The following is a 27,032-nucleotide window of genomic DNA, read 5'->3' as shown; positions in this document are numbered from 1 at the left end:
TAAATCATATGACATCTTCTGCTGCAGGAAGTAGACGGTCGAGTGAGTAGTTCTGTAATCTTAAATCAGAGATAAAATGGGAGCTTCAGCAATTCCAATTGTTGTTTTCACTGTGCTATGGGGGATCGTTGGAATTGTTCTTCCCATTGTTACTCCTAAAGGACCAAATAGAGGGTAAGTATTTGTGTTCGACCTAATTGCACAAGGTCGAATTTTTCTGCTTTCCAACAACCCCGTTAACCCTCAATCTATTTTTGAAGAATTATATTCACTAAGAAAATAGTATTAGAAATAGCTAAGGATATATTATATCTAATAAGTGTAAATACATTTTAAGAAAAAATATTTACTAATGTTTATATAGCTTCCATTTATACCTGCATTCAATACCATATGCAGCTCTTTAATTACGTACGTACTAATTTGTTTTGAAGAGTGATATTTTTAAAACTGTAGGCATACCATTCGAAATTATTTTTGATAAATTATGATACCTCCATTCAATCCGTGGCTGATATTTAGTATCTCCCCCAATCTTGCTCGTATAAGGTTTATAGTGTATTACTTTACAAAATATAGTTGAGCTAGGGAAGGAAGGTTCTAGAACACAGTTTGCCTTTGCCCCCGTATAGGTTAGTAACTAGGTTGGTTCCTTTCTGTACCAAAGTTTAATATTTAGTAAATATAGTATTGCCGAGCGAGCGTGAGCGAGTGAAGGCGGGTTAGAGCCCCGCAGAGCACGTTGTTTTCTGTCTTTATTACAGCTAAATGGGAAGGGAGTCCTGTGTTCTAGGAACGTTGCCACCTAGGGACAGCTAACGAAGGGAGTTTAAGCTACCAGGGCCCTTGTACCTTTATCACAATTTAGACAAAGACAAGGTACTCGATTCTGGAACCATGAAACGAGTTGGAGGATATACTAAATGCCATCCCAATCCTTTCTGTCTCTAAAGTTTTACACCGGGGGATATAAAGAAATTTTACGTGGCATAGATAATAATCAAGGTTGCCATCGTATGATACCAGAAATAATTGTTGTGACTGACACAGGTCCCCCTTCCCACTTAGCTGTAAAATACTATGTGAATTAAATTTTAAACTTTGGTACAGAAAGGAACTAATCTATGTACGGGGACCTGTTCTAGAATCTTCCGTTGTGGCTCGCATACTACAACCAAAAATTAAACTTCTTTTACGATTTGCCTATAAATTTGCGTCTGGATGTATGGCATAAAAACTACATTGCATCAACCTGTGCTACGTGGCTACTAAAAACATGAATTCTATATAACCGAGTCAAGACAGGGGGAAGTGGGAATGCCAGAGGGGCAGCGAGTGGGTGTGTTTAAAGGGACCAGGCGCGTCGGAGACTGGATGTACGCGCAGGCGAGGGTATTGGAAATAAATACGTTTTGCAAATGTTGCGAGTTTCAATGGCGCCTGCCATTGTTTCAGTTCTTCCATTATTCACTTGCCTTAATCATCCGTCTTCCTTAGCATAAAGGGCATACCTGGGACGTTAAACTGAAAGATTTCATTTCTACCCCTACTTTACCCTAATACGCCTCTGCTCTCTCAGATTTTATTGTTATAAGATGAAAATTTTACATTATGTGCATTGTATATACCTGTAGCCTATGTTCATTTACTCGATAATTATAATGTGACGTACATTAATGAAATGTTGTGCAGATTGAGAATAGCGACCAACTAATATTTGTTACATATACCTGTCTTATATATATATATAATGGTTATTAGTACCTTACTCAACCTAATTTATAGGCGAGTTGTATTTTTCGTAAAGGATAAATTTAGAAAGGCATAACGTTAATAGCTGTAACGGCGTTTTCTTGATACATTCAGGTAAGCTTGCGTGAGAATTTTTTTTCATCTAGTAAGTTACTACCTAATAATTGGATACATATTTACAATGCGCGTGTAAAATATGACACAAAGCGTTCGCAATGCGTCTAATCCGCTTGAGGGTAAGGCGAAGCTGATAGGTCTGAGAGTGCGTCAGTAGGAAGCAGGCACGTTAACGACGGTGAGTATTTGCTTAATTAAAAAGGAATAGGAAATTGCACGCCAACTTGTTCTAGATGGATACAAGATGACTTTGGTGAAGAATTTGCTTTTTAACGAAATTAGCATGTATAGAGATAACGTCTTTTGCGCTTACATGGATATAGCTTTGTAGCTTGGGCTTGAACATAAATAGTAGTGCAAAGAAAAAGAACTAAAATATTGCAGAATGCTTCTTATGGAAATTTGCGTCATACACTTCGTTATATTATTGTTGGTCTCTCCCAGTTTACAGATGATTAATTTAATGAAATTTACAAAAGAAATATCAAATGTTATTTGAAAAAAGGAATATGTAAGAAAAATGTATGTGAATCTTGTTTGTTGATATTCCTAATAATGTTTAAAAAAACGTAATGCAAGGGATACGCTTAAAAGCACGTGATTATCCATAAGGAAGTAACTATGGATTTAATTTGTGTGTAAATGTAATGTGTTAAGTAATGATCAATAATGATAAAGCTGTGGGACGATTGAGGCATCTAGTAACGTGAGGAACTATTCTCACTTAAGCGTATACTCACTGTTGCTGATGGGCTACTAGCTCCGTGCTACCCTGATTGTTGGCATTCATGCTCTTTACTAACCTAGCACAGATTGTTTTTGCATTGTATAAAATGTGGAAATGTGGCATCATAGGCGGAACTAGAGGGAGCCAGGGGGAGCCGGCCACTCCCAGAAGCAAAGTTGGCCCTCACCAGAATTTTTCTACTGGACAAGAATAATGTTAATAATTTACATCAATTTATGCATATCAATTTTAGTTACGCTTGCATTCGACATATTTAATAGTGGCTATACTCGTCTGCCCATCGTTTTATATATATATATATATATATATATATATATATATATATATATATAATATGGTCTAATGCTTGAATGTAATGAAATCCCTGGACTAATGTGATAGTAAGCAGTATAGCGATCTCTCAACTTGCGCTATATGAGTTTATTTGATAGCTTTATTAATGTAAATTATTTTTGTTTTGTTTCAAGTAATTAACATTATTGACGTAGTAAGTTTTTCTTGTTATGATAAACCAGTCTTATTGTTATTATTTTATTTATAGCATAGTAATATTTGAATAGTTAAGATTGTCACTACAAATTATTAAGGTACACTAAAACAACAACAGAAAGCGAAGAAGCCGAATTCTTAAACTGCTAAACTCAACCGATTGTTGCCTTTTATATACATGCATATAATACCCACTCAAAAGTTACTATTCATTATAGTTTGTTGCTTTTCATTATAGTTTGTTATTATTTATGAACTGAAGTTTGTAGTTAGTCTTATGGTATAAACTGTAACCAGGTGCGCACCCAGACATTTTTGGTCAGGGTGACGAAACTTAGGAGGGGTACAATATTGCAAGACACAGACAAGATGTTATTCTGCACCCGAGTAAACGATAAATAATTTCCAATAGTGGAAGTCGTGCACCCCAGAAACACTTTTTATATTTTACTTTTGAAAAGTGAGTTGTGCTATGCTAAAGGAAGAAAATAAGTTCCTGAAAACCTGCTGTAAAAGTTACATGGGTATCGGAGCAATAACAAGAGCCAGAGCAATTTTAACCGATCAAGTCATGTCGTCTCTTGGTACGGGGAGGAGCGTGTACCAAGGGACTTAAATTATTGTACCTAGGATTAACTATAGATCTGATAACTGATTATTGTCACCTAATTCGCTAAATTAAACAATTATAAGTGCAATATAGAAACCATAACTTGCTTCCTCATTCTCAATAGAATGGGAATTTTTGCATTGTCAAGTAACTTTTTAAATACAAGGAATATACTGTATGTTATATAAAATAAATATTACAGTTTTATCACATTATTTGCTGAAATTGAATGCAATGAGTATGGAACTTGGCATGTTGGTTTTAAAAAGTACAAATTCATAAGTTTATTAGGTCTACATCAAATAGATATCATTATATACAAAGTATTGTTCCCTTGGTACATGAAAATTCGTGTCCCTTGGTACTTGGATCTCCCTACTTAAAAATAAATTTAACGAAAGGTGTACATAACAAATTAAAGTAATCAGAATATAGAAGCAATACATAGATATCTTAAATATGTTGGAGCATTTACTGCAAAACGTTGAATATACTGCTTATAAAATCTGATTAAATCATTTAAAATAATAGTCCTTTTATACTATTTAACTCGCTTTCTTTCTCTTTGTTTCATTAAATGTTTGATGTTTCAAATTTCACAATCACTTCTGCTTGTCCATCAGGGTCACTTATCATAGGCAGTGTTCGGACTTTGAGGGAAATTTCCCTAATATAGGGAAATTTCATAGGAAAATTTAGAAAAAAAGAAATTTCTGACCAATATAAATAATTCTTTCTTTAAAATGGACTAATACTTACAGTAGCAATAATTTGTGTGTTTGTGTGTGTGTGAGAGAGAGAGAGTGTTCAAAGTAGTACCCTTGTTGGCTGGTGTATTTCTGTGTATTTGCTTGTATAAATAAGTGAAGAATAAAGCTAATAAAATAGTAGAAGCGAAAAGCAAATGAGTTAAACAAATGTGGTTGGAACTTCTCGTAATATAGCCAAATCAGTCTTATCACGTAACTTTTGTTATAGGAATTGGATTCCCAACAAACTAGGAAAAATTTGATTAGGAAAGGGAAAATGTTGAAAAATGAGGGAAATTTTCATACGTAAACCTACGAACACTGATCATAGGTCCTCCAGAAAATTTTAAATAGTAATGTGTGTAATAAAGTATTTCATTGAAAAGATTATGAAAAGCAAACATTTTTTTTATAGGGAAACGAGTCCCTCAAGTCCGTCTACAAGTCGTCTTTCCCGTATTGTTGACCTGCTTCTCTTCCAATTTTTTTAAAAGTTCTACCGGAAGTTAGCCAACTATAGTTCTCCGATTGGTAGTTTTACATATAATTATTCTCTTCTTAGTTAAAAATGTTTTGCGTATAAAATATGATTGCATTTCTTTGTTCGCAGAGAGTTGTATAATTAAGCCCAATACTAGTAAACGTCAACGACTTACCGGTATTGTAAAACTTACAGAGGTTGTTCAGCCTACGTTTGGCCGATTTTGTTGCTTCCCCCTCGCGGGCAGAATGGACTCACCCGACCTGGCTCGTGGCGTCCTGCAGTGTTGTGCAGTGGCTTTCTGGGAACCGAGTTGTTTTTCCGCGTGGACTCTGCACTGTTTTTAAAGAATGAAAATGTAAGAACACGACCATTCTCTACTAATTAATCCAAAAAGTTTACTTTTAACTCACTAGACAATTGCACCAAACTTCGTCCGAACATAAGTTTTGGTGAAGTCCTTCATTCTTTTTCCTGATATTTCTAGAAATAAAGCTAACTCTAATTATGCCTATGAGTAGTACACCAAAGGGCGTGCCATTTTTCACAGGTCAAAAACTAAAGAATAGATTAATATAATTATATATTAATTAGCTTTAGACCTCAAGGTTTAACTGCAAAATGAAACTTCTGCGTTCGTTTTCGATATATTCACCTATGAAAGAGTCTTTTTTTAATATTGACATGAAGTGACTGATTCCACCATAGAAGTCCCTAATAAAGATTTCTGCATGTTGTGAAAGAGATGTCAGTATTCGTTACCAGTTGAAGGATGTTTGTAAGGACAGTATTGTTGTTTACTGTACTCTGCTGATGTGTATGAGTGAATTTAAAACGGGGAAGGGGTGGATTCAAATGAAGATCTGCCGAGGTCCGGCAACCGCCTCAGAAACTTTTGATCCTGTTGAGACCCTGATTATGTTGGACAAAAAGCTAACTGCTGACGATAACTGTGACCTTACAAGGCACTCCCATTGCATCATGGAAAGAATTTTGACATACGACTTTGATGTTGTCGAGATCGATTTACGTTAGATCTCTCGACTGCTGAATGAAGAGAAAATGATCAGTCTGCTCTGGAAGGGAGTTTTTACAGGCAAAATAGTTCCACATTCATTCTGCTTACAGCCAGAAATGCCCTCGGAACTGACATTTTCCACTGACTAAATCACCATCAGAAAGATTTGACACTTTTGATGGTGACATACAAGTTTAAAAGTGACAAAGGTCTCACCCAATCTGAGTATGACTGGAGGTATATGCAAACGGCACGTACTTTTGGCGTGTACCTCGTATTGAACATTTAACTTGGGAAATTAGTTATGTGCATTTTATCGACCGATAGACCGTATAGAATGCATACATACTATAAGATGAAGTATTAATAATCTTTTTGAGATCAGTATTATTTTTGCCATGTGCATTGTTGCGTAACAATATAGCTAAGAAAATACAGCTGTTGTGAATTTGAGAAAGATAGTCAAATGTAAAGCATCAGTGTAAGGAAACCTTTTCTGTTTTTAACACTAGTGTTAGTGTGTAAAATGGAGGCTACTGATAAAATATTTTATAATATTCGTAACGTAGACATTGCAACGTTTTAGAATGTCTGTTCGTTCGTTGTTGGAATTATCACGTGGGCCGTGCAGTAATTTATAATTTCTCCATTTCACTACGTTCTACTGTTTGCATGTTGTGAAGATGAGGATTTAAATTAATGTACAGTTGGTGTTTAAAATTAAGTTTGGGAAGCGATCGCAGAAGTTTTCAAGAAGGGATAAAGAGTATTCTAGTAATACCAACAGTGCAGTAAAATCCAGAGATGGCTCATGAGGAAAGTCACACCTTAAAAATAAGTTTTTTCGCTTCAAAATAAAAGAAAACTTATTTATTCTAATTTTTATGATTTGAACATATAGATGCAAGTGTAATGAACTTCAGAGTGTAAAGTGGTCGTCGGACCAAGGATCTAACCCGAGTCTTTCTATATATAGTCTTATCTTTTTCTCTTCATTATAGAAGTATTCACCTTCTAACGATAATATAACGATATAAATAAAAACCCATCCCAAAGTTTTGAGCCCTTAAAAGTAGCAGTATGACAACCCACCGCCCCCCCCCCCCCAGAAGTCGGTCCTGGATCCGCCCCTGTAGCCTCATAATCTGTGTGAATTTGTGCTTAAGTTTTTATACAGAATTTACTCTTTTTTTTTTTTTTTTCAGTATCATTCAGGTTGTATTGATGCTAACGGGAGCGACATGTTGGATTTTGTAAGTATAGTTTTAAATGATACTAATAATACTAATATACATTCATGTTTTTTTTCAAAGCTATCTGCAAAATTTACTATTTTACTGCTTGGCTCTATTTAAGTGGGAAACAGAGGGCTTTTCAAACAAATGTGACCGTACGCTACGCTGTGTTTTAAGGAATATTTTTATATTATTACTTGGATAAGAGATAAAAACGTGGTATTGTTTAAAAGTATATTAGAATTATTCTTTAATCTCTGAGTTATGTAAGGTTTATTACGTGCAACACCAACTAGTTCGTTTACTATGTGCTGTTAGTATATGCAGTTAGTACACACAATTAAGTCTGTGTGTATCATATCCTAAAACTAGCAAATCCGTAAGTAAATGAATTATGCTTACAGAAGCTTAGCTTTCATATCCAAATTTTGAAGGTGAATTAAAAAATAGAAAAAAGACATTATTATTATTTTTTAACTCTCCTTGACACATTATTGCCTGATCTCTTAAAGTAACTTCTTGTTTTTCTTAGGACGTAATCATGTCCAAAGATAAAGATTAGGGCATAATTCAGCCAATAATACTTCGGATTTTTAATTTTCATTAGGTTTGATTTAAACTAGATCTTCTAAACTAGATTTAAAAAGAAAAGAAAAAGGGCATTGGGAAATTTGTAGTGAATGTTACGCTGTAACAATCTATCGCTGTCCAGGTAAAAGCTAGTAAAAGAGAAGATCGTTATAAGTAAAAGAAATTGCTTGCAAAAAGTGTGATGTTCTTTTAAATTACATTACGTAAAGTTTCATTTCGACTTACCATGAGTTTAATTTCGAGAAATGTCTATCTGGAGGATGAAATCTATTTTTCTTGATTTCCGGTTATCTCCATATAGAAGAGCCTACATCTTGCTATGATAAATAGATTCTGTTCCTAAGTTTTTTACTGTTTACTGAAAATACTGTTTTTTTAGAATGGAAGTTTCACTTTTTCCATTTTCTGTTTCAGTTGGTTATGTTGCTATATGTGCCAGATGAATCCATTGGTAGGACCGAAATTAGAGAACACAACATTATTGTTGATAGCTAGGGAATGGGTAAGTTTTGAGTTGCGTTTAATTTCAGTATTATTATTATTATTATTCACATAATGTACAATAAAACTCAGTTGATAAAAATATTTTACTGGCAATCGAAGAATATTACAGACGACGTCAAAACCTCATCATCACAAGAATTTCTAAATTAAGTATTCGGAAATGTGTGTTTTTAAATGGCATCGTGTCTGCTGCCAAGTGTTGCAGCCTTCTTTTTAGTCAAATACTAGGTAGGGTTCGTATACTTCCTATATTTTACGGGATTGTCTCTTATTACGAATTTGTGTCCTGATCCTTCGAACGCAGACTTGCCATGTATCTTGTGGATTTGTGTTTAAGATTCTTGTTCTTAAATTTAAATCTTGTAATTACTAAGAAATCGATAGCTTTCGCCAGAAAAATATCACACCAATTGGCAATACTGTTATGTTGCGAGAATACCACTACCGAATTTGGTAACAACTAAGCAGTTTGATATGAGACTAACCTGTTCCATAAAGCAGTTAGCTTTATTGATTCGTGCGCCCTCTAACTGCTGAAGAGAAATGTGCGATATCCTTTGCTTATTCGTATATCCCATCTTTGGGTAGATGGGTATATGTCCCATCTTTGGGTAGGTTTTTTCGTTCGTTCGTTAAATAATATAGTAGAATTAGCTTACTACATACTAGATAATGATAGATACACTACATATAGTGAGACTTTGTCTATCTCATCATTACGAAAAAACTGAATGAACTGTTTGAAATGAATAGCTTGGCTCGGGACGGTTTTTTCGTGTTATTTTCATTAAAATACGGATCCTAAGCAGAGGAGGATAATTAAAAATGTATGCTGAAGGTAGAATATCTCGTGAGATTATCATGTTATGAGATGAAATTCGACGTATATACTCATTAAAAATACGTAACCATAGGCTTAATCATTTTCGAAAAATCGCCTCTGGGAAGGAGCCAGTTTGGAAGATGTCTTAGTTTCCCAGTTGGTATTCATAAAATGGCCAAAATGAGGCCCGTTTCAACCTTTTAAAATGAATTTTCAAACATAGCACTTGTCGACCTAGATTACCTAAACTTCGATTGAAATCCGTATCCTAAGAGAAAGAGGATGGTTTAAATTTTTCATAAAGAATTCATAAACGTATTTTGTTCGGACAAGGGCATTTCAGGTAGTCTAAGAATCAGTGATATTTAATGTAGTAAGGAAAATATCTTTTTATTTATTTATTTACTTAACGTTTATTTGTTGGAGGAGAGTAATCCATTCCACATGAGAAGGCTGAATTCACCGCTCATTCTCGACTGATTTTATTTATTTATTTATTGAACAAATTCCCAGATACAGCATAATTGTGCCATTTTACGCAGGGAAATGTCAACAAGCAGGAAAAAAAGAAAGAAAAAGAATTAAAAAAATAAACAACAACAGTAACATCAATAGTATTAACAAAGAGTGCACAAGTAATATTATTTAGCCAGCACGCGTTTTATTGCTCTTTCAAACACCGGGTAGCTCGAAAAAATGTCCACCTCACTTGTTAGATTATTATAATAGTTGGGTACTCGGTGAAAAAGACCTCTGTATAATTGTCAACCTAAGGCGTACAAGATGGAATAGGTGGGTATTCCGGGTTTTGCGGGAAGGGACATGTAAGGATAGTTGTTGAATTAGGGTTTCTGATCTTAGGTTCCCATTTACAATCTTATGAAAAAACTTCAAATCAGAGTTATTTCTGCGTACTTCCAGCGTCTGGATATTAAGATATCGCAAAATTTCCTCCTTAGGTAATATTCGAAGTGCGGGAACACGAAAACGTACTATTGCAATAAAGAAATTGAAAACAGATTCAAGTCTAGAGACATGTGTAGGTGCGGCCATGGCCCATATGGGAGAGCAGTATTCGATCTTGGGTGCTATTAGAGTTTTATAGAATGTTGTTCATGATACCACAGTACGTAGTTCAGTGAATCGGTAAAGAAGCCCCAGCATACGCATTGATTTCTTAACTATTGAGGAGATGTGGTCAGAGAACTATTGAGAAGATGTGGTTTTAATCTCATGCATTGAGAATTACGGAAAAGTGAAAAAAAATGTGCACCTTGTCTCAAAAAGGCTGAGCGCATTCTTTATTGGTGTTTTGAGGCAAAAATTTTCTAAGTCCAGCTTCGGGTATCTTCGGGAAAAAGTAAGCCAGGTTCGAACCTCCAAGCCAGCCTTTGCAATCGGGAAAAAGTTTGCAGATGTGTTTTTCTTCTTTTAAATATAATAAGACTTGTTACCAAGTGTTTAAAAAAGCAACATTGATTGAAATACTTAATGATACAATATTTCGAAACCTTGCACATGCTTGTTTATCATTTAGCTCTCTATACGTAATGGAGCATTTAAATACGTTAAAGAATCTTTCCATATGTAAAAGAATGCTCAAAGTTAAGAAATAGAACATAATTATCGCCTGAGTACTAAAATAAAAGTCAAAGTAGAACAGAAACAACGTTTGTCATGGATATGAATGTCATAATTATCTTGAGATACGTTATACATCGCTAGAAGCTTAGCTCTAGAAGTCCTTGTGTTAGCTCATTGGTAAGCTGTCGGATTTCAAATCCTAAGGTTGAGAGTTCGAATCCCATCTGGGTCAATACTTTTTTTTAAAATTATATTTTCCGCAATGCATGAAAAATTATATAAAATAATTACATTAAAATACATAAGTTGTTTATATATAACGTAATAATTGCAGAACATAGTAATTATTATGTTTAAAATATAACATCTGAGAGAATTTTCACAGTAGGTCGTTATTATATATGAGAATGTTAAATACAAGTTAGGAAAATCGTTTAATAGCAATAAATAAGTTATGTAGTGTATTTATTTGCAGCTATTTGTCATACAGATTTAACTTCTCAATATTCTCATTACAGTATGTTATTTATATTCGTGAAATACAGTATATTCCTACGGATATAGAAAGTGTATAAACAGAGTATCCAAAGTCGTATCCTGCTTCAAGACACATAGCTTTTCCCGATCCCCTTAACGTCACGGGAAGAAACACAAATTCTCTTTAGAACGGAATGTCGTTACTTAGTCTCATTCGAATACGTTGAATATGCTTTTGTGTATTCATCTCTCTCACTCTCTCTCTCTCTTTCGCTTTGTTTATATGTGTGTGTGTGTTGCGGAATATCCCAAGTTGAAAAGTATATGAGCATCATTGTCATCGAATACCAGAAATTGAAAGTCTTTGTTTCTTCAGGTTAGGTTTGCGTATTCATGTTAGCTCACTGGTAGAGTACGGACTTGCCACTGAAGAGGTCTTGAGTTCAAAGCCTACAGCTAATTATCATTCTTTTGTTAGTAGGATTGCACAGAAATCGGATACAAGGAGTGGTTTACTTCTAGAAATATTTTCAGAAGCGTTTAGGTAGCCCTGAAAAGGGCTGTTTTCGGGAGTTAAGGCGGGGACATTAATATTGTGTCCAAGACCCTTCTGAATTTATTACACGCTCCATTCTTCTGGGCATGGAATCTATTACATGGGTGACAAATCTATCTCCTTCCCCTACCTCCAGCCATGCTTCGGAAACAAGATGCCACAGGTCATCCTGAGTTCTTGGTGGATCTGCCTCAGGCCAACTTTCCCTTAGAGTACGCTTCACTTCTGCTCACATATTTTCCATGAGATTGAGGTCTGCTCCACGAGGCGGCCAGTCGATTAAATCAATCTCAGGGTGCCTTGCGAACCATTCCTGAACCATACGGGAATTATTGGCGACTGGTATTGCTGGAACTGAATTACACCATCAGGCTGAAACAGATGGCACCATGATATTACTGATAATGTCTAAGTACTGAGCATTGTCCAGATGTCCTTCAATTCTATGAAGCTGTCCTGCTCCGCGACTGGAAATCCAACCCCAACATAAAATAGATACATGGCCACTGCGATTGCAAGCAGCCACATATCCATGGTCATATCGGGTGCCTCTCGGACGATACACAAAACGGCGTCCCTCCTTTGATGATGTGAATATGGATTCATCTGAGAAAACTACGTTTTCCCAATTGAGACCCACATTCGCCTGTGCAAACGCGAGACGGTAAATTTTGTGGTCGTCTGAGAGTTTTTCCTTCACGGCAGCAACTCGGCCACGTAACCCAGCATGACGAAGCCTTCGCAAAGCTGTATGCTTACTACCAGGAAAGAGAGAAGCTTCTCTTATCTGTCTAGACGTCCTTAGTGGGTCTAACCGGGCTTCGTTTACTAATCTCGCATCTTGGGCTTCGGTTGACACATGCGAATGACCAGGAGATCGTAAATTACCAGTCTGACCTGTAGCACCATATTTCCGAATCCATTGCCTTCCTATAGAGGCCGGGACACCTACTCGCCTGCTAGCTGCAGTTGCAGAATAACCTTCCAACTCCCATAAAGTAATTACTGCTGTACGTCTATCCATAGTTACCAATGTTCTGAGCTGTGAGAAGAAAGCAATAGGTAAAAGCTAGTACCTGACGTGTGATTGGTTACTTGCACGACACGCCTATTGTGGGGAACAGCGTTGCGAGATCTAGCATAATGATGCTAGATCTAGCATAATTTGCATGTCTCTAGCACCTAGCATTTTGCTTTTAGCATCCTGCCCAAATCTAGCACAATTTCAGCAAGTTATCAAAAAGCTGTAAAACCTGGAGAAGTTGGTCGTGGGAAGAAAAAGAACGGCAGAAATGTATCCTCTTCCATTGATTCATACACTCGGTAAACCATACAGGCAGTCTTATTTTCCTAAGTAAGTTCGGAACGGCTTTGGGCTTTTTTTTTTGTGGCTCCACCCAGGGTTTTCTAATCCTTTAACTCCGAGGCATGGGCGGAGCTATGGGGGCCATTCTCCCCCCAACTTTTTGACAACTTCACCATCTTTACTTCTGACTTCATGATCATATCTATTCCTGAAATGACAGCTCCGAGACCGACCAAAAATCTGCCCCCTCCCCCAGCAGACGATTCCCAACTCCGCTTATGCTGCGAAGTAATTTTCTTTCAAAATATGTAAACAAAAACTTTGCATTCATTTATACGATATATACGCCATTGAGTTTGGCAACGACTGCAGTAATTTAGTTGAGTTAAAATTTTGGTGCGTGAAGTATTGAGTTCTATCCATGCATTCTTGCTCTCTGTGTATTTTAAGTTACGTTATCGTATCTCAACTTTGTTTTTTTTTAAACTCCTGAATTAGTAATTATGATGATCTAGCATAATTTGACCGAATCTAGCATAAGTTCGATCAGGTTTTGGAATAATTCCGAGCTGTGAGTCTGGCAACGCTGGTGGCGAACGACTTGGTCAACGACTCGCGAAAGAAATCTGAAAATGGTGCGCCGTAATAACAATAATAAAAACAGTTTTTATAAAGGAATATTAATACATACGAAAAGCTGTTTAAAGAATGAATTGTTATACTGACTTTACACGTATAAAAACATATACCATATACCAAACAGATTGAGCGATATGATTATAGCTGTTTTGAGACGATCACTTTCGAAGTCTAACTTCAGGTGTCTTCGGAAAACAGTAAACTAAAGCTGCTGGTTCGAACCTCCAAAGCCAACCTTAGTAATCGGGAAAAGATGTACAGATATGTTTTTCCTTCTGTTAAATATAATAAGACATGTTGAAATGGTATTAAGTGTAGAAAAAAGTAACATTGATTGAAATACTTAATGATACAATATTTCGAAACTATGTATTCACACTCTCGTTTCGTCATTGTGATTTCCATATGGAAAAGAGCATTTACGTATGAGCTCAGTTATATTTCAGAAGCAGCTTCCGAAAAGCGGTCATGTTAGCTCAGTGGTACACCACCGAGCGTTTAAATCGTGAGTTCGATACCCGTTCAGGTGAGATTCCTTTATGATATTCTACTTTCCTCAATGCATGAAAATTATGTAAAATAGTTACATTACAATTCATCAGTTGTATATATATATTTTCATATCATCAGTTGTATATATGAGTTGAATATATATATTCATATCATCAGTTGTATATATCAGTTGAATATATATATTCATATCATTTCACGACATAAGTAATTCTTATCTTTAAAATATAACATCTGAGGTATTCACAGAACGTCGGTGTGTTATGTGTGAATATTGAATACAAATTTAAAAAATCGTGTAATAGCAATACATAAGTTATGTAATATATTTATTTGCAGCTACTTTCATCGCAGATAACTTCTCAATATTCGCATTACAGCATTTAGGTAGAGCATATCGAAAATCGGATCGTGGTTCAAGACAAAAAACTAGCTAGCCCCAAACTGTCACGTAAGAAATTCACGAATCGCAAAAGTAAAGTGAAGAGATTGAGAGCGGTAATTCCTTAATCGCTCTCTCTCAACTCTCTCTTATCTGCATTTATACATATAAAAGTGTATGTATGTATGTTCCATCATAACTCATGTATGCCTAGAGCAGGGTTTCTCAACCTGGGAGTCGTGGCCCCTAGGGGATCGCGAAGATAGGCGGAAGAGATAAATATAGTTAGAATCTAATACCAGAAATTATTTTTAAATATTATTTTTAATTTTGTTCTGATAGGCATACTTTTATTTTTTATACACACTGTAAAGAACAATAAAAAATAAGTCTACTGAACATTTTCAAAGGGTGTAGAATTCGTGTTACTATTCGGTTCAAAGTCTCTTGTCGTCGCGAATTCTGTCGAGAAATTTGAAGCTTAAAATATACAAAACGATAATCATGCCTGTTGTTCTGTATGGTTGCGAAACATGGTCGCTTACTCTGAGGGAAGAACATAGACTGAAAGTATTTGAGAACAAGATCCTTAGACGAATATTCGGACCCAAGAGAAACGGGAATGGGGAATGGCGGAAACTTCATAACGAGGAACTACATAATTTATACGGTTACCCAGCATTGTTAGGGTCGTCAAGTCTAGGAGGCTTAGGTGGGCAGGTCAGGTAGCTAGAATGGAAGAAAGTAGAAACGCTTTGAAAGTCTTGACTGGAAGACCAAACGGAAAACGACCATTAGGAAGACCTAGGGGCAGATGGGAGGACAATATTAAGATGGATCTCGCTGAGATAAGAATACAAAGTAGAAACTGGATCCAATTGGCTAAGGATAGAAGTCAGTGTAGAGCTTTTGTGAACGCGGCATTGAACCTACGGGTTCCATAGGCCATAGAGTTAGTTAGTTAGTAGAGTTGTTTAAAAATGAATTTAAATCAAAGAGGTATGATATAAAACTAATGAGAACTGTATATAGAAATACTAGAAAAATACACATGAAACAAAACCTGCACATTGAAATACAATTAAAATTAAAACCTAATGAGATACCTAAGCATGGTGTAATTTCACTAGTGCAGCAATGCCCGGTTCAATCTTCATGACGAATATTATCAAACCGTTTTCAACTGATAAGCGATTTCTTATCTTTGTTTTAATGTTTACCATAAAAAAAAAACACTTTCGCACAAGTACGATATAGCAAATGGAATTATTACTTTTAAAGCAGCAATCACCAGACCAGGATATTCTTCTCTCCTCATCAGGCAGAACTTGTCCAAGTCTTCGTTACAGAAAACCAGTTGCAAAGACTTGTCGCATGATCATTCTATTATTTGGTCAAGAAGTTGTGGGCTTAGATCGGATACGTTAATGGCCTCTTCAATGAAGGAGTTTAACATCCATCTTGAACCAGCACCTTCGTCGTTGGGAATATAGATATTACAGTTACTGTATCCACTGTCAGTGCCGGGCGCCGAAAAGAGGGGCCACACATTTCGGAGGAAGTGTGTTACTCAAGTTAGGAAAGTGCATGTGCACATGTGTAAATAGAAGGAAAAACGTAATAAAATGTGCTCAAAATTAAGGAAAGGTAGGGTTTATTTTGAAAATGTTATTGAGCTTCGTGCCAACCATGGTGGCGCTTCGTAGCTAGTCTGTCGACGTCACTCATATATACGGTGACATCGTACTATACTCTCGCCCCGGGCAATGATTTTCCATGGCACTGTTCACTATATACAAAAAAAAAAAAAAATGGATTCTACTATTGTAGAAATAGGTATGTTAAAAATCCCACACAAGCTTATTATAAAACAAATTATAAAAGGGTCGCTGGCAAGAGCGTGTGATAAAAGGGGATCGGGATAGGAATTAGATTGAGAACCACTGGCCTAGAGTAATTTTAACCACATTTCTTATAGTTTCAAAAAGAGTGCTGTCGGGTTACCTATGGTGAATGGGAGGGGGATACATATAAAAGATTGCTAGAAAATGATCGATATTAGATTCATAGTTTTCGGGGTCGCTTAGATAAATAGTGAGACTTTCAATTTCGCTTAACTCCGATTAAGCTCTCATTAGTAGGGATGGGCACGAACGACTTTTCTTTGAAATTCGACTCGACTCGAAACAGACATATTTGAGGTCTACTCTTGGACTCGGCGCGAAAAATATCTTCCAACTCGACTCGGATTAGAGTCAAGTCGAACCAAAACGAGCCAACTCCTGTGTGTAGTCCTACCTAGACAATACATAGACAATAATTATTCTATCATCAATTATACTACTGTTACTACAAATAATAATAATAATAATAATAATAATAATAATAATAATAATAATAATAATAATAATAATTATTATTATTATTATTATTATTATTATTATTATTATTATTATTATTATTATTATTATTATTATTATTATTATTATTATTATTATTATGACAACACCGTGTACAAACATGAACGATAGATGGTTAGTAAAGGAATACTAAAAGCTAGTTGACTGCCGACGTCGGTAGTCATGAAGTCTACAAGGCAAGGACATCGTTCATTACCCTAAGCTGTAAGCGTCGGTGGACTACAGATGGTCAACTATTAACCTCTCGCCAGAAATTGGTGGCCCCGCAGCGACGATCCGTGATGGCCCAAGTTCCATTTTGAAAACTTTACTACCAGCGGCAGAGACGCGATGAAACGCCAACGAACCACAAAATTACTCTCCCAAAATATGTTAAAATGCCTATATGTGTGATTTTTTATATTTAGGTGAAACAAAAAAACACAAAACAAATACCCCGGGGTGGACGCGAACTATCAATATTACGATTACTAGGCACGTGTTCTTCTGACTTCCCCACGGAAACGATCATAAAAAGCTTGGTTGTTGAAGGATAAATCATTGACGTCTTAATTTAGCCAATCAGAAAAAAAAAAAATACATCTCGACTTCTAGGAGGTCATACCGTGAACCGTTTCAGATTTATTGCTTTCTGGTGGAGTACTATCCATGCGCAAAATTTGAGCATAATAGCCGACATGCATCTTCGGTGCCTCTTATCTTTAGTACAATTTTAACCAGAGATGGTGTGGGTCAATGAAAATTTGATCCACGACCCACTATGACCCACCACCCAAATGACCCATTGGCCCACTCTGACCCATCAACCATCGTGATCCACTCTGACCCACCACCAACTATGAACCACTCTGAACCATTGCGACCAACTCCGACCCACCAAAACCCATCGACATCAACTCTGACCGATGACCCACGTCCTCCTCTCCATTGACTAAAGAGATTACACTTGTAATAAAACAAGACTGTGAAATTATCACTTATCGGAGTTTGAATTTCTACCGTCACTGGCTCAAGCACCTCTTTGTTACAATACTGGTGGGTCTGACCTTTACGATATATAATGGCAAAGTGTTTCTCATCTTCCGAATTAAAATGAATTTAAATTTATCATATGTAATTATTTCTTTGTTGCCTTACAGATACATTTCAGTAGAAAATAGGGTGAAATTTAAAAGTTTCGAATCAAGGAAAAGTAGACCAACGTAAAAAAAAAAATAAATAAATAAATAAATAGAGAGAGAGAGAAACTAATTTTCTATATAATTAAGCATGCCGTACTAATTGGAAATGCCCATGTAATTAAGTTTAGAATACAAATTTTATGGCCATTTTTCTCTAACTTTATGGCTTGATTGCCTTATGCTCGGAACGCTCCATATATTAAACACCAGCTTCAGCAATTATAAATAGAAAGCAGTGGGTATAAAATTCAAAAAGAACTTTAGTTTGCATTACTCAATTTTTTTCTCAACTAATATCAATCGTTTTCGATTATTTTTACAAATCAACCCACTACCAATTTCCAATATATAGAAGATGCACCCCCGTCCCCCCGCTCATAAAAGACAATTTTAAAAAATGCCAGGGCATATTCTCTTTATTTTTAATAAAGAGTTATATGCTGAATTTCAGCTCTCAGTTGAACGGCTTGTGAGATACTAAATTTTTCGCAAAAATTCGGAATTCTACTCCCCATAAGGATATGTATTATAATGAAAGTGACACGCGTATGATAACTTCCCAGTTGGGATTGGAGTCTGATTATATACCAAACGTCAATTCATTTGACTTTGCAATTTGACCGTGATGATTACGCAGACATAGTTACTTTCAATTTTTTATGATACATATCCTTATTTCATATGTTACAGATGATTCAAAAATATTTTTTCAAGCAGTTAGCTCCTCTAGAATCTCACAGGCTGCATCCCAAAATCCAACTCCTACTATCCTATGACAATCCAAAAGTGACTGAACTTTTTTTATTAGGAACAAATGACAAAAGAAAAATGGAGATCTTGAAAGTAAAATGTAGAAAAGCTCGGTGCCCCAAATAACTCCATATTTCTCCGCCCCTTCATTCCGAACTTAAAAATAAAACTTAATTCGAATATGGTTAATTAGTGAATTTATTACAGTTAAATTCCACTCACTACATGCTACAGCTACAACTATGTAAGAAAAAATAACAACTGTGAAACATGTTCTGAATTACTATTACATTTCTTACGCTATTATTAAACATATTAGAATAGTAAAAGAGGATTGTTCGTGAAATAGTATATTTGCTCATGATTTTTAACTTTTTCATACGGAAAAAATTAAAATATTATTCAAATTTTAAAATTTGCACTCTGCAAATATGTTGCCCTCTAGGCAATGGGACTAATGTGGACTAATGGGAAATGCTGCACTGTTAGCGGCGCTGAAAACTTACGATTCGATTATAATATCGGTTGATTTCGATATCTTTATGTCGCTACGTAACCACCCTGGGTGCTAATGGGAGCTTAATTGGACTTGAATTAAAAGTAGAGCTATTCACCTAAGCGACCACGAAACTATGGATTCAATAATAATATCGACCCGTTTCTAGCATTTTTGATATGTATCCCGACAGTACTCTTTTTCCAGACTGTAAGAAATATAGTTAAAATTGCTCTAGATATATCAGAATTATGTTGAAACACACACATAAATCCACTTTTATATTCTGTATAAATAGAGAGAGAGTGAGCGAGCGAGCGAGCGATAGAGCGAGAGAGGGCGACTCAAGGCATCACCACTTCCACATTGCAAAAGCATATATCAGGAATTGAATTGAAAATCTATGTAAAAACTTTCTGCTGTGGCATGCTTCATAAGGACAATTCCAGTCTGCTCACGTGACTTTTGGGGTTCATGAATTTTTTTGCGAGCGTTCCGACTTTGGATTCTCTGCTTATACCCTCTGTTTATGCATCGCATAACTTTTCAAGAACATAAATGACATTCTATATTATGAATGTTGAGAATTACTCTCTATATGACAAATAGCTGCAAATAAATACACTACATGATTTATTTATTGCTATTGAACGAGTTTCTTAACTTGTATTTACATCCTCATATATAATACCGACCTACTGTGAAAATTATCTCAGATGTTATATTTTAAACATAATAATTACTATGTTCTGCAATTGTTAGGTTATATATAAACAACTTATGTATTTTAATATAATTATTTTATATAATTTTTCATGCATTGCGGAAAATATAATTTTAAAAAAAGGATTGACCCAGATGGGATTCGAACTCACAACCTTATGATTTGAAATCCGAGGCTTTGAACTCAAGACCTCTTCAGTGACAAGTCCGTACTCTACCAGTGAGCTAACATGAACACGCAAACCTAACCTGAAGAAACACGACTTACAATTTCTGGTATTCGATGACAATGATGCTCATATACTTTGCAAATGTTGTATTCAACTTGGGATATTCCGCAACACACACACACACACACACATAAACAAAGCGAGAGAGAGAGAGAGATGAATACACAAAAGCATATTCAACGTATTCGAATGAGACTCTAAGTAACGACATTCCGTTCTAAAGAGAATTTGTGTTTCTTCCCGTGACGTTAAGGGGATCGGGAAAAGCTATGTGTCTTGAAGCAGGATACGACTTTGGATACTCTGTTTATACACTTTCTATATCCGTAGGAATATACTGTATTTCACGAATATAAATAACATACTGTAATGAGAATATTGAGAAGTTAAATCTGTATGACAAATAGCTGCAAATAAATACACTACATAACTTATTTATTGCTATTAAACGATTTTCCTAACTTGTATTTAACATTCTCATATATAATAACGACCTACTGTGAAAATTCTCTCAGATGTTATATTTTAAACATAATAATTACTATGTTCTGCAATTATTATGTTATATATAAACAACTTATGTATTTTAATGTAATTATTTTATATAATTTTTCATGCATTGCGGAAAATATAATTTTAAAAAAAAAGTATTGACCCAGATGGGATTCGAACTCACAACCTTAGGATTTGAAATCCGACAGCTTACCAATGAGCTAACACAAGGACTTCTAGAGCTAAGCTTCTAGCGATGTATAACGTATCTCAAGATAATTATGACATTCATATCCATGACAAACGTTGTTTCTGTTCTACTTTGACTTTTATTTTAGTACTCAGGCGATAATTATGTTCTATTTCTTAACTTTGAGCATTCTTTTACATATGGAAGGATTCTTTAACGTATTTAAATGCTCCATTACGTATAGAGAGCTAAATGACAAACAAGCATGTGCAAGGTTTCGAAATATTGTATCATTAAGTATTTCAATCAATGTTGCTTTTTTAAACACTTGGTAACAAGTCTTATTATATTTAAAAGAAGAAAAACACATCTGCAAACTTTTTCCCGATTGCAAAGGCTGGCTTGGAGGTTCGAACCTGGCTTACTTTTTCCCGAAGATACCCGAAGCTGGACTTAGAAAATTTTTGCCTCAAAACACCAATAAAGAATGCGCTCAACCTTTTTGAGACAAGGTGTACATTGTATCGTATAAAAACCAAATGAATTTTAGAAAATTTGTCATTTAACTCCAGAAGAAATCGGGAGGAGGGTAAATCCACTTCTTTATTCTTTACTGATTTTAACTGGAGAGAGGATGATTGGGAAGCCTCAAAGATGATGTACAACATATTACACCAAATTGTAACACTTTTTTTTAGTGAAAATTATCATGGAACATACTTTCGAAATTGAGGTGAAGAGGGGTCACACTTTCATTCTTTGCAGATTTTGAATTCAAATTGGGGGGATATGCGGAATGCAATAAAGAAAATATACACTAACTTCTGTCATAATAGATTTTTTTTTACTTGGTTTATGTTGGAAAGTTGTCCTACATGTACACTCATGTCCCAAATTATTGTCGCAAGTCTATAAATATGTTGTTCTAGGAATATAATTTAACGAATTCGTCCGGTATTTCCTATAATGTTAGTATGTATATAATCGGCAGAGACATGTATGTAGCAAATTTCATGTCAAAAGAACAGTAAGTAAGAACCATAAAACGAACATAAAAATTTCTTATCCATTTAGCAACATTTTGTTTTACTCATTCTAATTTTCGTATTTATAATTCTTTTCCTATGAAATTTACCACAAATATACATTTCCCGATTATACACATAGTACCAATATTAAAAGTACCCTGCAAAATCATTATCCAATTACATTCTTACAAGAAGACAGTTATAAATATGCGACAATCATTTTGGACATGAGTGTACATGTGTAATTTTGCAATATAGAGTGGATTTTGCCTCATACGTGATGGATTGCAACTCGAAGCAATGGTTAATTCGAAAGGAAGGGAGACAGATACAAAGTTTCATGAAAATCATAAATTTTGCGAGTTTTCGTGGAATTGAACAGATGGACAGACACGCAAATGCTGGTCGAGTCGAATGGTGAAAGCTTCACTAACACTGGCTTCAATTATTATTATTACGAGGGGGAGTCAAATGAAAACCATAAAAGTAGAAATAAAAATCCACATATGGCGCCAATGAGCTGTAAGTTGGCATGCCTGTTTACGATAGTATGCCGGATGTCTCCTAGGTGGCAGCAGCCGGCAGATGCACAAACACCGACGCAACAACAGTTCCAAAATGGCAGCCCCACTAGCCACATGCACCAGCGAGGAGCAGCGTTCTGTGATTCGGTTTTTGCGAAATGAAGGTGTGAAACCGATTGACATTTTTAGGCGAATGAAGGTTCAGTATGGAGATGCGTGTTTGTCACAGCCACAAATCTATGAATGGTGCCGGAAATTTGTAAATGGTGTTACGTCTGTGGCTTCAACGGCTGCAATGGTCTCTGGAGTAACGAGCCTGGCCGGGGTGTGTAGCATCGGCCATAGACGTAACACCATTTGCAAATTTCCGGCACCATTCATAGATTTGTGGCTATGACAAACACGCATCTCCATACTGAACCTTAATTCGCTTAAAAATGTCAATCGGTTTCACACCTTCACTTCGCAAAAACCGAACCACAGAACGCTGCTCCTCGCTGGTGCTTGTGGCTAGTGGGGCTGCCATTTTGGAACTGTTGTTGCGCCGGTGTTGTGCATCTGCCGGCTGCTGCCATCTAGGAGACATCCGGCATACTATCGTAAACAGGCATGCCAACTTACAGCTCACTGGCGCCATATGCGGATTTTTATTTCTACTTTTATGGTTTTCATTTGACTCCCCCTCGTATTATTATTATTATTATTATTATTATTATTATTATTATTATTGAGTAGTTATTTGGAAGCAGCGACTTATAAATTTTGATGATTCTAATTATGGAAAGCTATGCCTTATAAATTCTGAAAGTTTTTTTAAGGTAAAGTTAAAAATAATTAAATTAGCTATAAAGGAATAAATCCATTGACTTAATCATTACCTGATCTTCGAAACCGTTCGGTGTAGATGCTTGAAATTTTGTGTAAGTGTTCTTAGATTGTGTATTATATGTAAGACAAGATATGTGACATTCGACTGTTGTAAGCGGAGAAAAAGAGTTTAAGTATCTTGTTCTCTACCAAATTTCGAAAACCGTTCGGCCTAGGAAGTTAAAATTTTGTTTTAATATATTTCTTAGGTATTGGAAGATTCCACCTCGAAAAGGAGTGAGTACGTAGGTTAAGGTTTTTAACTATTATTAAGTATGTGTGTCCAAGGTACTAAATATATTGAAGCATTTTGATATACAAAATATGAATATGTCATGTACTAGCACAAATAGTGCTAATACCACTTCGAACAGTGACAACACTGGAGATAATATTATTACTTTTTTTTTTTTTTTTTTTTTTTTTTTTTTTTTTTTTTTTTTTTTTTTAACTAGTGGGCATAACGATCCGGAATTTGGTGTATAGATAAGTTTTCCTTTTCATAATACAAATGTTTTCTATATCACTTTTCACAATGTAAGTTGATAGAAGCTTAATATGCAGGAGTAGTCACTTATGTTACTTATCTATAAAGATGTTGCTTCTGTAATTACCGATAATTTCCAGTTAATAATAACAGTTCCATTGAATCCGTAAGAATAATTGTTTCGGAAACCTACTAGTAGATTCTAACCTATGCAAACCAAAACAAAATTAAAATTGAAATTAGCTATTTTCGTGAGTTGGTTAATTTTCTTCTATCTTTTTGGCTTGTCCAAAGGCCTTAGTGGCGGGGAATTGATAATTAAAAATCGATGCAAGTCATGGACGTGTTCTGCCTATTGTAGATATTTTGATTTATTCGTAATATGAATGTTGTTGAGAAAGTTTGTTTCCTGCAAACTACTAGGTACTGGCAGTGGCACTAGTATTCCGGTATTATAAAATTAGGGAGAATAGAGATTTCTGAGTTTAATTATTGTTAATTGCTTTCTTAAGCCATTCGTTTATATTTCACAGCAGTTTGGGATGTAGTTTCGTGTGAGGAATGGAAATATTTTCGTGAGCACTTCTGGCAATGACTTTCTATTATTTCAAAAATTGAAACAATCCACCGAGCGACTTCATTTGGCTTTTCGCGATGAAGTACCATCCAATAGGATTGTGTACATTTTCTGAATTCCAGCATGGTCTCACATTTCTCAGTAATAAGTTTCGTGAACGTCATACATCCACGTCTGTTGCCAGTAATGTTAATGCGGTTCGTGAAATGATTGAGGTCGGCACGTGACATACCATGAGATTCAGGCATTTTTGAACATAAGAGCATAAATACGATTGTGCATAGTTACCTGAACGAACGCAAACTTTCAAGCCGTTAGATCCCATACAACTAGACCGAAGCTTAAAAAAAACAGGCTCGTGTCAATTGATGGTGACCATCTTAACCAAGGTAGATCTAATTTGGTGTACCTAATCGTTAAAGGGGATGAAACTTCGTTCTACTCATGCGAACCGAAACTAAACAACAATACATCCACTGTTTGGGTGTTTTAAAGTGTACCAAAACCAACAAAAGTTGTCGCTCGAGGACTGCTGTCAAGCAAGTGATTATTTCTTCGGTTAGACTGGTCCCATGGCAATCATTTGCTTTAGAAGTTTGAAGGATTTAAATGCTGAGTGGGATATAACAGTTTGTCAGAAGTTATCAATGAATTGCGTAAAGCCCCAAATTGTCGCATCTTTCTTCACGAGTAGTTCTTACCCACACAAGCTTATAGTTCAGTAAAGATATCGAATTAATGACGTACTCTCGGTAGTTACCTGATTTACCACCTAATGACTTTTTGTTCACACACATGAAAAATAAGATGCATGGTGAGCGATTTGTGTCGCCTGAAGCAGCTGTAGACGTATTCAGAAGAGCGATTTCTAAGGTACCAACCTCAGAGTGGAAAAAATGCATTCAAAATAGGTTTGAGCATATGCAATAGTGTATCGATCTTAAGGGAGAATACTTTGTACAACAAAGAAACCATTTCACATGCTTTTCATATTGGTTGCAGAAACTTTTCCAGCAGTCTTCATATACTGAGTTACAGCTAAACATTGTGGAATTTTGCGTAATGTGAACCTGTTTACGAGTTTGTTTACTATTTTATTTATTTTTCTGATAATATCTTCTCTAAACTGCGTTCAAAAATTCTTAATTTGTGTTGTTTGTTCTTTGAAAATTATACAGACTTTCAACTGAAAATACGATACTTGTTGTGAGTTGGTTAATATGTCGTTTCAAATGTTCACAAGAACCAATAGACATCAATTGTAGTGAGGACCATAAACCAGTGTCGTAGTTTGGAAAAATATTTTTGCAGATATTGTGTATTTAAAGACCGTTATTTTGAATGTCTTTTCTAGTTTCAAACAGCTGATTGTAAGATTTAGATTTCTTTTTGGTGATACTTAATATTGAATTGGTGATACTTCGTTACTTTAGTATATGAATAAATGTGTTCTATCTTATTTTCTATCAAAAAAAAAAAAAAAAAAAGTTTTGAAAATATTTAAGAGGTTAGCTATTGATTTTTCCTTATTTCTTTTCCAGGGTAAAGACATCAAGGATTTGTAATGGACTCTCGATATTTTTTTTTTCCTGTGCAAATTGGTGGGGAGAATTTTAATTTTTATTAAAATTGAACATACCATTCCAAAAGTGTTCCATAATTAATAACAAATGACCATTAATTTTGTTTGGATATAAAGCTCAGTATTTGTAGCATATGTACAGTTAGTTCGAGTGTAGTGTTAATTGTCGATGTCCTTTGTCTATGATTATAAAGTACTTGTAAAAATATGTAAATAATTAATGTTTGTATTTCTTGTGTAACTACTTCCGTGCTACTGTATTAAATAGTTATAATCACTTTGTTTTATCAGTCTGGAAGTTAATAATACCTTAAGAATGTAAACTTCAAAGGTAATTTTTTTTTTTTTTCAACAATATTGACTGTTAGTATGGATAAGTAATGTTTTTGAGAGTATGGTTGGTTTTTGAAATGGGAGCGTCATTGATAAGTTTGGTTGAAGTAGTATCCTGTCATTTAAGATTAGCTGTAATAATCAAGAGTAGAGTGACATTTGAATCGTAACAAGAAGTTCGTGTTCGCATTAGTAGCATAACGAAATCATTGTATTTCAGAATGTATATACTCGGTTTAATCACTGTCTTAATTTGCAGTTAATGAATTACTGTTGTTAAAGAATTTAACAAAGGAGAATATACTAAGTGCGTACATAATTTTCCAGCTTTTTTTAAAGAATAAAAATTACATTTTTAAGCAACAAGATACTATTTTAATCGTCAAAGATTTTTCTTGACATTCTATTGCTCTAGCCCATAATATTATTGATGTTTGCAGTGCTCGCCGAAAAGTGTATGCTGTAGGGGCCTAAACCGCTGATGATCTGAAGGAGTGAGATCAGTTTCTGGATATGGAAGAACTTCCCGAAGATTCTTTTGTTAAAGCGATATGTGGACGAACATTGTTATTGGTCAGTAA

At 35.3% G+C, this 27,032-nt stretch overlaps 1 protein-coding gene across 1 annotated transcript; it reads left to right on the top strand.

Annotated features, from left to right (window-relative positions):
- On the top strand, positions 1-26,395 carry LOC145692145 (V-type proton ATPase subunit e 2-like). The gene is made up of 4 exons (XM_081767446.1): positions 1-174; positions 7,170-7,217; positions 8,205-8,292; positions 26,078-26,395. Exons 1-4 carry the CDS (start codon positions 77-79, stop codon positions 26,099-26,101), a joined length of 258 nt encoding a protein of 85 aa, XP_081623572.1. The 5' UTR covers positions 1-76; the 3' UTR covers positions 26,102-26,395.
- The last annotated feature ends 637 nt before the right edge of the window (positions 26,396-27,032 follow it).

This window comes from Thermobia domestica, chromosome 1 (genome assembly GCF_964235325.1).
Source record: "Thermobia domestica chromosome 1, izTheDome1.hap1.1, whole genome shotgun sequence".
Lineage (NCBI taxonomy): Eukaryota > Metazoa > Arthropoda > Insecta > Zygentoma > Lepismatidae > Thermobia > Thermobia domestica.
The sequence above is the reverse complement of the archived record's forward strand: the minus strand, read 5'-3'. Positions and strand labels throughout refer to the sequence as shown.

Bases quoted from the DNA above. Each gene is read 5' to 3' on its own strand.
- LOC145692145 (XM_081767446.1), top strand. From the start codon at position 77: ATGGGAGCTTCAGCAATTCCAATTGTTGTTTTCACTGTGCTATGGGGG. The intron at 175-7,169 runs GTAAGTATTTGT...TTTTTTTTTCAG, and splicing joins CCTAAAGGACCAAATAGAGG to TATCATTCAGGTTGTATTGA. The intron at 7,218-8,204 runs GTAAGTATAGTT...TTTCTGTTTCAG, and splicing joins GGAGCGACATGTTGGATTTT to TTGGTTATGTTGCTATATGT.